The sequence below is a fragment of the Rana temporaria genome, chromosome 6, assembly GCF_905171775.1.
Source record: "Rana temporaria chromosome 6, aRanTem1.1, whole genome shotgun sequence".
In the NCBI taxonomy this organism is placed as follows: domain Eukaryota; kingdom Metazoa; phylum Chordata; class Amphibia; order Anura; family Ranidae; genus Rana; species Rana temporaria.
The window spans coordinates 43570836-43584436 of record NC_053494.1 but is presented as its reverse complement, the minus strand read 5'-3'; the positions used below and the strand labels follow the sequence as shown (position 1 = coordinate 43584436).

At 43.2% G+C, this 13601-nt stretch overlaps 1 protein-coding gene across 1 annotated transcript in view; it reads right to left on the bottom strand.

Annotated features, from left to right (window-relative positions):
• The window catches only part of LOC120943423 (interleukin-4 receptor subunit alpha-like), a 106489-nt gene that overhangs the window by 28563 nt on the left and 64325 nt on the right, over nt 1–13601 (bottom strand). The window contains exon 6 of the mRNA XM_040356710.1: nt 12147–12315. Coding sequence (XP_040212644.1) covers nt 12147–12315 — 169 coding nt within the window. The remainder of the gene's footprint in view (nt 1–12146; nt 12316–13601) is intronic.

Sequence of the window (13601 nt, the reverse complement as noted above, 5' to 3'; positions counted from 1 at the left end):
ATACACTACGCCGCCGTACCTTACCTGGCGTATATTCGAATCCTCAGCGAGTTTGCGCCGTAAGTTACGGCGGCGTAGTGTATTTCTGCCGGCGGAATTCAAATCGGCGGGTAGGGGGCGGGTTTTATTTAAATGAAGCGCGTTCCCGCGCCGAATGAACTTTTTTGAACTTAGACGTGAGTTACGTCCATCCCTATTCACGGACGACTTACGCAAAATAAAAAAATTCAAATTTCGACGCGGGAACGACGGCCATACTTAACATGGCAATTCTATCTATACGCCGCAAAATACCAGCTTTAACTATACGCCGGAAAAAGCCGACTACAGACGACGTACGTTCGTGGATCGTCGTAAATCGCTAATTTGCATACCCACCGCGGAAAACGCCACCCAGCAGACGCCAAAGTATTGCATCTTAGATCCGAAGGCGTACGAAGACGTAAACCTGTCGGATCTAACCCAGAAGCCGTCGTATCTTGTTTTGAGGATTCAAAACAACGATACGACGTGGGAAATTTGAAAGTACGCCGGCATTTCAGTAGATACGCCGGCGTACTTGCTCTGTGAATCTGGCCCATTATGCTTTGGTGCTGTTTCTCTGCTAAAGGTACAGGCTGACTTTGCCACATTAAGGGATCAATGGACGAAGCCGTGTATTGTAAAATCTTGGATGAGAACATTCTTCCCTCAGCCAGAACACTGAAGATGGGTCATGGAATGCGTCTTGCAGCATGACAATGACCCAAAACATATCGCCAATTTCATTCTGAATAAATAAAATATTTTGAAGATATGGGGGACAGAAGATGTAGAATTAATGTAATATGGATATCAATGGCTGCAGGGACACTACTATACTTAAAACAGATAAATAGGATGTAAGAAAGATGTCTGGTGGATATAGCCCCTATGAATAGCTAACTATGGGAAATATGAGTGAACAGTGCACTTTTTTTATCATGGAATGTAAGAGGAATGGGAGCAACCACTAAGAGAAGTCAGATATTTATGATGATTCAACAGACTAAAGCTAAAGTAGTATGTTTACAGGAAACGCATATGATAAAAGATCATTTTAAATATTTGATTCCTTGGGATAACCATACCTACCATTCATATTACACATCTTATTCAAGGGGAGTGTCTATCCTGATCCACCAATCGGTGCCATGGGAGTGCATTACCTGGATGGTAGATATGTGTTTATCTATGAAATATTACATGCTTTACCACTGGTACTTATGGGAGTCTATAATCCACCACACGCAGGTATGCAGGTGGTAAAGGATGCAGTGCTGTTCATGGCTCAATGCCCCGATGCATATGTGATATGTATGGGAGACTAATATGATACTGGACCCAACCTTAGATAGATTTGGGGATGCAATCCTACACCGGTCGAGTAGAGATAATATTTTTAAAAATCTATTTGACGATGTAGGATGGTCTGGCCTATGGAGAGCCGGGAACCCGCAAACTTGGACCTACTCGTGGGCAGCCCTTAGGAGGAGGGTGTCTATCTCAAATTGATATGGTACGTGGAAATGATAAAGTAGAACCACTGGTACATTCGATCGCTTATCTCACCAGGGGGATTTCTGATCACTCCCCACTAAAGTTTGGGCTGAGTATCGGCCCTAGTGGAGCCAACCAACTTGGAAAATGCACCCATATTGGCTATCTCAGATTGGGTCTAATGACCCTATCCCAGAGCAGCTAAATGTTTTTTTTTTTGAGGCACATGAGAACTATGCAATGCATGGTGTGGGATGCATTTAAGGCATACCTCTGAGGGACACTGAAGTCAACCATATCCCATATCAAGCGATCAAGTAGGCAAGGAGAGGAGGAAATAGCTAAACAATGTGCGCAAGCAGACGATGAATATGTATCTAATCCCTTTAAGTGAAAACCAGGCAAGGTGGGAAAGTCTTCTAATGCTGCGTACACGCAACCGTTTTGTATTACGAGAAAAATGCAATTTTTTAAATTGGTCTTTAAAAATTACTGTGTGTAGGCTCCAGAGCATGTTTCTCGTCGTGAAAAAGGGGCATTAAAAATTTAGAACATGTTCTAATTTTTCACATAGTTTTTTACGTCGTTAAAGCATACACACGACGCGAAAAAAACGTGCATGCTCAGAAGCAAGTTATGAGACGGGAGCACTCATTCTGGTAAATCTATCGTTTGTAATGGAGATAGCACAATCGTCACGCTGTAACAGACTAAAAAGCACGAAGACTGAAAAGTGCGAATCGTCTCTCACCAAACTTTTACTAACACGAAATCAGCAAAATCAGCCCAAAGGGTGGCACTATCTGAATGGGACTTCCCCTTTATAGTGCCGTCATACGTGTTGTACGTCACCACGCTTTGCTTCAGCATTTTTATTTCACGATCGTGTGTATGCAAGGCAGGCTTGATAAGAATCATGTCGAGAAAAACTTCGTTTTTTCTAGGACATTAAAAATGGTTGTGTGCACACGGCATAAAATACAAAATGAATATGGGATACTGGCTGTTACAATAGAAGATGTCTTGCAATGCTTTTATGAGTATTATGTCAAGATGTATGCCAACTCATTAATATGCACTGAGGAGGAAATAGAGGGGTATTTGGAGGAGATAGAATTCCCTGAAATATCAAGAGAAAATGCAAAAATTCATGGATGGAGAAATCATAGAGGAAGAAGTAAGGGAGGCGATCTTATCGCTAGCCAGTGGTAAATCCCCAGGACCAGATGAGATACCTCTGGAACTGTATAGTAGATACAGTATATAGAACAGATAACCCCAATATTAACTAGGGTATATAGAGAGGCCCTTACTAGGGGAGAACTCCCATATTCTTTTTTTTTTAATCCACTTTATTTTTCTTTTCCTTTTCTTATTTTCATACATAGATATGCCGTTTTGGCATCCATTGCAATTCAATTAGCATACATTATACAACATTTTTACATTCACATAATTTTCCAATGTACATCTCTTTATTTTTATATCCCCCCTCCCCCCCCCCCCTCTTCTCTGCACTCTACATAGAGAATTTATCCATCACCAGTTTTGGTGGTGCAACACTCGCATCTCCCAACCAGGAATGCCAAATCTCCTCAAATTTACCCTCTGCTTTCTTTCGTTTGTAGGCCAGATGTTCTCTACCAAACAGGGAGTTGACATACGCAATCCATTGCTTCCCTGTGGGGACCCCCGAGGCCATCCAATAACGTGCAATGAGTTTTCTTGCCAAATACAGAAACCTTGTTACCATATAATACTTCCCTTTTTTATACTCTCCAGGGTCAATGGCCCCTAGCAAGTATACCTGGGGATCCAATGGAACTGGTACCTGTACTACTCTTGTAATACACTGGGATACTTCCTCCCAGTACCTGTGAAGCTTTGGGCATCTCCAAATTAAATGTATGAAATCCCCTTGCTGAACTTTGCACTTTGGGCACATAGGGGTATCTCTTCTTCCCCATCTGTGTAGTTGTGTCGCTGTTATATAAGCCCTGTGCAGGACTCCCATATTCAATGTCTGAAACAACAGTAATTTTAATCTTAAAACCAGACAAGGACCCATATGAATGCACCTCCTATAGGCCAATATCCTTGTTAAACTGTGATTACAAAATACTAGCCAGGATACTGGCTAGAAGATTGAACACTGTAATAACATCTATAATCCACACAGATCAGACAGGGTTTATACCCGGTAATACAACATTGATAAATATCTGTAGAACACAATTAGTGGCACAAATTAAGGAATATATACCAGAGTCAGGGGATCTGGCATCCCTTGATACAGCTAAAGCCTTTGACTCTGTGAAATGTAGTTTTTTTGTTAGCAACACTGGGGAAGTTTGGTTTTGGCAGTGGATTTAAACAATGGGTTAAAATTCTATACGCAAACCCGAGATCCAAATTATTGATCAATGGAACACTGACTTCATCAATAAAGTTATTTAGAGGTATGAGACAGGGATGTCCCTTATCCCCTCTTTTATTTGCTATTACAATTGAATCCCTGGCCTTGCGGTTTCGCCAGACTGAAGAATACCAGGTGATAGAGATGGGGGAGAGTATAGAACAGATTGGTCTCTATGTGGATGACATTATATTGTATATGTGGGACACACAGAATTACCCTGACGAAAACTATGAGTACAATAGACACTTCCAACAGAAAAAGTCAGATGGAGCCTACACACGGTCGGAATTTCCGATCAAAAGCTCACATCAAACTTTTTTTGTCGGAAATTCCACTGTGTGTACGTGGCATAAGAGTATTCTTATGCATGTTTTTCAGGTGCTTCCACTGAAGTCTATTGGGACTTAAATGGGTGGATTTCAAGCAACACTACCCTCAGGTGGGAACAGGTACCCATGAATATAATGGAAGCCAACATTGAAGCACTTTTGGTGAAGCTTTAAATCACACTTCAAATTGCTCAGGAGTGAATGTACCCTTAAAGATAAAGCTGGCCATACATGTATCGAAATGTAGCTGATTCAGCAGGAACTAGCTGAATTTTGATTCATCCATGGCCATTGCTGTTCATGGGACATCTATCTATCAACTTCTCACGAATAGTCCTGCTCAATCATTTCTATTCGATCAGTGATGACAGCCAATCAGCAGTGCTGATCATTATATTCTGAGAGCAGTAACGTTCCACTGTCAGAATACAAAGACACAGCAGGGAGGATTCCTCCATCCCCATTGAATGTGTGGATGGGGGAATCGGGTCTGTTTTTTGTTTTTTTTTCAACCCGCTGTCTAAATAAAAAAAAATTACTCATGTATGGCCAGCTTAACCCCACTTTTGCTGGAAAAAAAATGCAATCCCCTCAGGGTGATCAATGATAAGACATTTTGTTGCAGATTCCTTTTTTTTTTGCTCTGAATTAATATTTCTTTGAACATGTTCTTTGGATACCGGTTCTGAATAAAAGTGACTGATTCATTATAATCAACTGCTGCACTTTCAGTGTTCTGATGAAAGAGTTGCACTGTCTGCATTCCTTTAGAAGGGGAGAATGTCACCAAAAATTACATTTGTGTTGCAAAGGATGCCTAAAAGCTGACTAGTGCAGAATTTTTAATACAAGTAGGAAATAACACTTTTGGAGGTGTTCTGCCTCTAGGTTTCCCTCTTACACTGAATTTTAAAGAAAATTACAGCGCTGCCAAATGCCGATTAAAATGGAAAGGTAGTTTTTAATAACATTAAATACAGTAATGATGCTTGTTTACCAGTTGTATATGATATGTAATTCTTTCTTCTTGCTATATTATCTTTTTCTATGAAAGTGGCATTACCCTTTAAGGGTTGTTGAATAAACAGCATGCCAATGTTTGACTGTAATGTCGAGTGCAGTGAAAAGCAACTTAGGTAGGAATGTTAGTTAGGAATGTGTTTATATTGAGATGCCTTCCACTGCAATTAGTCAAATTCAGGTTAACCTGATGTGACATTGGAGATCCTATCACTGACAACAGCTTGCTATGCAGGTTTGCACATGGTCCTGTCTAGGTGTCTCTTGTTGGCGAGTGACTTTCAGCAGCAATACTTTTAGGGAGCACGCAATGCCTCTATGGCCCCGTACACACGACCAAACATGTATGCTGAAACTGGTCCGCGGGCCAGTTTCAGCATACATGTTCGGTCGTGTGTGGGCGCGAGCGGGCCGAATTCCAGCAAACATTTGCCCGCCGGGCCTTTTCCCAGCGGGCAAATATTCCTGGACGTGTTTTAAAACCGTCCGCTGGAATCCTGCCCGCTCGGACATGTACGGTCGTCAGTACAGACCTACCGTACATGTCCAGGCGCCCGCCGTCCCTCGCATGCATTCGAATGACTTTGACGCATGCGTGGAAGCCTTTAAATGGCAGGCCCGCCCACGTCTCCGCGTCATCGCCGCGTCATCGTCGCGGCGACGACGCGGACACGCCCCGCGTATTGTTTACGCGCGGACTTCTGTACGATGGTGTGTACAACCATCGTACAGAAGCCCTCTGGCAGACATGTACGGTGAAAACGGTCTGACGGACCGCTTTCACCGTACATGTTTGTTCGTGTGTACCCGGCCTTAGGCATGGCCTTTTAACACGCAATACAAAAAAATGACATTTCGAATTCAGCTTATACTAAACTGATGAAGCTTTGAACTGTAAGCTCTTGTTGTTGCCCACCCACCATTTTGACATGAAAAAAATCATTGTGTGATTATTCTGTGGTTTGCAGTATATGCTGGTGCTGTATAGAGGATTGTAATCAATCATCAGGATGAATTTGATTACTGTATATTATGTAGTGCTACCCCGGAGGGGGCCACTTGGCAATCTGGGTTCTCTGACACACCTGACTGATTGAAGGTTACTGCAAGCGCTTATAAGAGCCTTTACACGCACATAACATTTAATGGAATCCCAGTCTTAGTCCGTAGGGTTCAATATTGAGTTGGCCCACCCTTTGCAGCTATACCAGCTTCAACTCTTCTGGGAAGGCTATGCACAAGACTCTGTGCAGGCCAGTCAAGTTCCTACACCCAAAACTCGCTCATCCATGTCTCTATGGACCTTGCTTTGTGCACTGGTGTGCAGTCATGTTGGAACAGAAAGGGGCCATCCCTAAACTGTGCCTACACATGAAATCGTCCAAAATGTCTTGGTATGCTGATCCCTTAAGAGTTCCCTTCACTGGAACTAAAGGGCCAAGCCCAACCCCTGAAAAACAACCCCACATCATAATCCCCCCACCACCAAATTACCTGGACCACTGCACAAAGCAAGGTCCATAAAGACATGGAAGAGCACATTTGGGGTGGAGTAACTTGACTGATCGGCACAGAGTCCTGTGACCTCAACCCAAAATAATACCTTTGGGATGAATTAGAGTGGAGGCTGCAAGCCAGGTCTTCAAGTCCACATCAGTGCCTGACCTCACGAATGTGCTTCTGAATGGTCAAACATTCCCATAGACACACTCCTAAACCTTGTGGACAACCTTCCCAGAAGAGTTGAAACTGTTATAGCTGCAAAGGGTGGGTCAACTCAATATTAAACCTTACGGACTAAGACTGGGATGCCATTAAAGTTCATGTACATGTAAAGGCAGGTGTCACAATACTTTTGGTATTATAGTGAGTATAGCACACACTGTCCTTCTGGTAATAAGAATTGATAATAGATGGCCACAACCAGTCCATGTAGACATCTTACTCCTCACTGCTTTCCCCTTCATCTGCATCTGGTGGCAAAAAAATTTGACCTGGTCACTAGGTATGATCTTTGAGAAGCAGTTTGGGTAGGTCGTGAATCTTGTTGAGGTACATGGACTGCTTCTACTAGTGGCAAGAGGTGAATATGAAGCCTAGTCTTTAATAAGCCAATTCTTCATTCTGAGCGAATCTGGTATACCAGCAACCCGGCCAGCTGCTTACAGATGACATAAGGCTGAGACTTCCACCGCCCAGCTAGCTTCCCATGGGTGCCCAGAGTTGTGGGTCTTGCACCCTTACTTTTGGATCAAACATTTATTTTGTTTTGGTGCCTGAGGCAGCCTAGGCTTTCATTTATGCTAAATGAAAAAAGGGGAAGACTAAAGCGCTCGCCAATACTAATAAGGTGAGGAATGAAAATCGTGACTTAAACAAAATATAAATAAATAAAATAAATGCTGCTCAAATCTGACTTGTGCTAACAACAAACAATTGGATGAATAAATGAATGATGAGCGCAAAAAACTGTGAATGGTGCACTTATAAAACAAATAAAGTGTAAAAATATAATAATGAAATTATATAAATGATCCTCTAAAATGAGGAATATCACAAAGTGCACAACCACCACATAAGGCACTGTGACAACCAACGTGATAATGCAAACCAGAGTGAATCCAATAAACTGAAAATAGTGAATATAAATGTCCCAGGTAAATTGCATGGAGAATCTCAAAAGGCAGAGATAAAATGTAGATCCATGTACAGGTGTTGTAGAGAATCCACAAAGTAGCTGGGCTCACAGAGCGCTTACCTCCCTGACGTGGGGAAACAGCATGAGAATCCTCAGATGGATTATGGATACCCTTCTCTCTCTCTGGATGGGCAGCTACGATCCTGGATCCTCTCCCAAAAACGTGTCCTTCTCTCTGTATGTCGACTCAGGGCTTCGCCAAAATGGAGGCTCCGTGCCCGAACATTGACAGGAAATCCACAAGGTATTAAAAAGAAAAAAATCCAATAGTGCAGTAGTTCTCAAAGGATTTTAATGAAATTCCAAAAATGTATAAAAAATGCTCAGCATAAAACTAAAATCAAAACGTGGGCAAACGAGTTGCAAACAAGCTGCGGATGTGCGGACGGGATGTCACGTCACTTCCGGTCACGTCTATCAGGGCCTTACGTCACGACACGAGGCCTCTGATGAAGTCACGTGTCGTGACATAACGTGTAAGGCCCTGATAGACGTGACCGGAAGTGACGTGACATCCCGTCCGCACATCCGCAGCTTGTTTGCAACTCGTTTGCCCACGTTTTGATTTTAGTTTTATGCTGAGCATTTTTTATACATTTTTGGAATTTCATTAAAATCCTTTGAGAACTACTACACTATTGGATTTTTTTCTTTTTAATACCTCGTGGATTTCCTGTCAATGTTCGGGCACGGAGCCTCCATTTTGGCGAAGCCCTGAGTCGACATACAGAGAGAAGGACACGTTTTTGGGAGAGGATCCAGGATCGTAGCTGCCTATCCAGAGAGAGAGAAGGGTATCCATAATCCATCTGAGGATTCTCATGCCGTTTCCCCACGTCAGGGAGGTAAGCGCTCTGTGAGCCCAGCTACTTTGTGGATTCTCTACAACACCTGTACATGGATCTACGTTTTATCTCTGCCTTTTGAGATTCTCCATGCAATTTACCTGGGACATTTATATTCACTATTTTCAGTTTATTGGATTCACTCTGGTTTGCATTATCACGTTGGTTGTCACAGTGCCTTATGTGGTGGTTGTGCACTTTGTGATATTCCTCATTTTAGAGGATCATTTATATAATTTCATTATTATATTTTTACACTTTATTTGTTTTATAAGTGCACCATTCACAGTTTTTTGCGCTCATCATTCATTTATTCATTTCATTTATGCTGTTTACAGACTCTTCCTTAAGCGGTCCACATATGCTCTATGAGAGGTCATCAAAGTTTGGTCTGAGGATATGCTGAATGCTGGCAGTCAGGCCTCCCTGCTGAACATTAACATATAGGGGAAGAACCCTGTGGCATCAATCTGTACTGTTGTAGGCATGTATGATTGCTCAAATATATTGGCTTTAATGCTGTTTCTTCTCTTCAGGGAGCATCCCGAACATATCTAGAAGAGTGCAATTGAATTTTTTTACCTGTGGGTCTCCTTGACGGTGGTAAGGAGACCCACAGCCAGGCAGGCTTTGGCTCCATTAGTTATTTGGAGACTGGCCCCTTGGAAACATGCGGGAATCCCTAGTCTCCATTCTAGTAGTGCATACATGCACGCGGTCACTTGGTCTTTTTTCAAGTCTTTTATAAAATCTTTCTGGTCAAGAATGAGTGCTGTCACCGCTTGACAGATCTGCTCTTCAGTCCAGGTGTCCTCAGAGGTATCGGCCCCCACATTTGATTTTTGCTCTTTACACCACTGGATTGCAGCAGCAAGGTCCATATTGGCTGCTTCTGGCTTGTTGTCTCAGTGACTTACTTGTAGAACAGAGACATCCTAAACGAGCCCCCACATGTGGTGCTACCCTTAAAGGGGGCCACTTGGTAATTTGGGTTCTCTGATCTGCACCTCGGCTTCAAGAACACCCTCAGCCCCTTTGACATACCTATTTGAATGAAAGTTACTGCAAGCACTTAGAAGAACATAAGTATAAATACCTTTAAATCAGCTGTGATTTAGCACCAGGAAATAGACAAGACTGTTTAGTGGTAAATTAACTCAAGGTATTGGAACGGGTTATAATAAACAGTGGTTTGAGCATAAATGATCACACAGAAGGTAGGTTCAGACACAGTCTGCTAGACAGTATACCTACTACAATGCCAAGGTAACTTAGAATAGAGTTCTGTACTACTAGACTAAGATTAACCCATGAATTAGCAAAGTCAGCAATAAACAGTGCATATAAACAGTACATAGAAGCATTCACTGAAATGTGACTAGTAAAACTATAACTAGTCCAGAGTGCACTATAGGAGAGTAGAATATGGTGCAATGTCCATTGGGAGGTCCCTTTTAGCATAAGCAATAGGTGAAAGTCTTTGTGTGCAGCTGTAAAGGTACAATCTTTAGTCCCAACTCTTCAGCTGGCTAGCGTTGGGGCCCAGTAGTGCATATGGTGTACATGAAAATGGTCCCAGTCAAACCTGCAGGCAGCAAAGCTACTAGATGACTGTCAGTTCCTCAGTCTCTAGTGGCAGATAGTAAATCCCCAGAGAAGCAGCTTACCAGTTCCAGTTATATTGCAGTTCACCATCCAGTAACAAACAGCGATTAGTCCACTCTCTGCTCTGCCTTCAGGTGACTTTAAACCTAACTCTGCTTTAAACTTCTCCACAACTTTTATCCTTGACCTGTCTGGTGTGTTCCTTGGCCTTTATGATGCTGTTTGTTCACTAAGGGTTTCTAACAAACCTCTGAGGGCTTCACAGAACAGCTGTATTTATAGTGAGATTAAATTACACACAGGTGGGCTTTGTCATCTACTAATTTGATGACTTATAAAGGCAGTTGGTGCCACTAGATTTTAGTTAGGGGTATCAGAGTAATGGGGGATGAATACAAATGCACAACACACACTTTAGATATTTATTTGTAAAAAAAATTAAAACCAGATAATATTTTCCTTCCACTTCACAATTATTTGCCACTTTGTGTTGGTATATCACATAAAATACATTTTTGTTTGTGGAAAATTTCAAGGGTTATTAATACTTTTTAAAGGCACTGTATAGTTATTTGTGGGTGTGCACTACCTTTCGTTTGTATGCGCGCTGCTCACCAATGCCTGGGACCAGGCAGGGACCATCATGTGAAAGTCTAACACTAAGGCAGTTCCCCTTCTACAGAGTTCCTCTGAAAGTGCTGTCTCTTGTCACTGCACACTGTAATATGATATATATTGCATTAGTAGGGACACTGCTGAGCCTATGCCCTCTTCACCAGTCTCGTGTACCTCTGCCATCTCACTCTCAGTGACAGAATAGGCACATAGCGTGGTCTTCATGCATTCACTGCTTCACTCTCATATCCATGTGACCAGGTCATGGATTTCCATAATGTGGGTTCGGTTCTGGTTGCTGACCATTAGGGAGGAATCCAGAACATCGACCCGCTCACTACCAGAGGACCCCTCACCTTACCAGGTATCACTTCTCATTACTGCGGTATGACTTGAACTAGTGCTTGGGTACCCATAACCCATGGCAACTACACTACTCCTCTTGCTGACTTGCTGAGTAGATTTTTTTTGTAGCAGTTGAGCTTGAAACCCCCACATGTGCTTTACCGACCCTGGTTCTTTTGATATGCCAGAACCAACATGCACCCCTTTGATTAACTTCAAACCAGGCTCAGAATGGATGATGCCACTTTACTTAAACAACTTAAAAAAACGTTCAGTCTTACAGTCCAACATGACCAATAATGCCATAATGTCCCTAACTACCTCTAACTGGCTGTCCAGGTGTACCTCCAAATGATAGTAATCCATTTTGGCGTTCCCCAGGTTTTGGATGTTCTCTGCAACCCCTGGTGCCTCTGACAGACAGCAGCCCACAGCAGCTACGGTATATCCCTTCCGATGTGGCCCCTTTGATCTTCCAAGAAAGAGCCTCAAAAAAGCCCCGTACCCAGCCTTTCCCCATATTTATATTACTGGTGGGAAGGCTAGATCCCAAAAGCTGTAGTACACACATTAACTCTTTCTACTTTCAGCCTGGGCCAGCCACTAACTAACTAATACACCTGTAGGCAACCTGCCTACATGTTAACCAGTTCAACACAGAGAGCAGCTGCAGCCAGTGTTTCTCTCACTCTCCATTCATAGCCAATCACCTGGCTACAGCTACTATATGTAAATATAGTTTGTCTTCTTACCATTATGCCACTGAATTTCTGGGCTCCACTCACTCCAAATGCCAGCATATGAATAATTATTGTTGTTTGGCATTGATCTGATCTTCACTAAAAAGTCATGTCCTTTTCTGAAAAGTCTCTTCCTGATTATGTATTGAGGTTCCAAGTAGCTCAGTGTATTCCTTTTCACCTGTTTGTGGACAGGAATATATGTTAGTCTTTATATCACATGGCTAGTTAATTCTGAACTCTGGCATAAAAAAAAAAATACCCCAGTGCCCCTCTGTATGGCAAGGTAAATGTGTGTTACGGCTAAGGGTAAAGTAATAAGCAGTAATATTTATCTATTTACCAGGGAGCGGTTTCATGGCAGACAATTTTCCCAGGGACTGAGGGGGGGGGGGTGATATATTCATGGAGTATGTCCTTAGCCCCCCTTCACACCACAACCCCTCTTTATATCAGTGTCCTCAGTTCCCCTTCCCATCAGAGCCCCCCTTTACTTTACTGTGCCCCTTTGAAGTGCAGTCCCCTTTACATTAATGTAAGAGACACTGTAATGTAAGGGGGACTGCTCTGTAAAGGGGGCACTGTAATGTAAAGAGGACTGTGATGTAAAGGGAACTGCTCTGTGAGGGGGCACTGTGATATAAAGGGGGCTGCACCGTAAAGGGGCACTGTGATGATTGTAGTGCCTCTTTACAGTGCAGTCCCCTTTATATTACAGTGCCCCTAGCAGTCACAGCCTCCTCCATCACAGTACCCTGCAGCGTGCCCCTCCCCCTCCTTTTCCTCTCTAACATCGCGCATCGCTAATCTCTGCCTCCCCTGCACAGGACTCCTACCTTTGGCAGGGCAGAGGCTGTGCTTAGTCCGTGTGTCCTCTCCTGGTTTCCCTGCCCACCTGGCAATGTCATCCTATCAGCAGGGCAGGGGCAGGAAGAGCTCTATATTCCGATCTGCAGCTCCTGCCGCCCCCTGCCCTGCTGGTAGGATGACTTTTTTTGGGGCGGGCGGAGGAGCCCGGAGAGGACACGTGAGCATGGCCGCACAGCAGGAGGTGAGCTAAGGCCATGGTCTGTGATAACCCTGTGTGGACCGGGGTCATCACTCACCTCCTGCTGTGAGGCCTGATCATTAATAGGCTGTGGCAATAGGCATTGTTCTGCGGCCCGAGGATTGGGGACCCCTGCTCTAAAGCACTTCGGCTGGAAGTTGCCCTCTGACATCATCATGTACAATGCAGGGCCAGCAGCCCTGCATTATACGAGGCCAATGCCCACCCACAACCCAGAGTGTCAGAGAGAAGGGTGGAGCAAAGAATAAGGTATTATAGCTTATTCATCATCAACTATACTTAAGTAGCAGTGTGGAGGGGCCACTAAAGGGGTACTTTTTTTTAACCCTGAAGTTAAGCATACACTATTGTAGCCTTACTATACATATTATATCAGTGTTATGTTATAAAAATGAAGG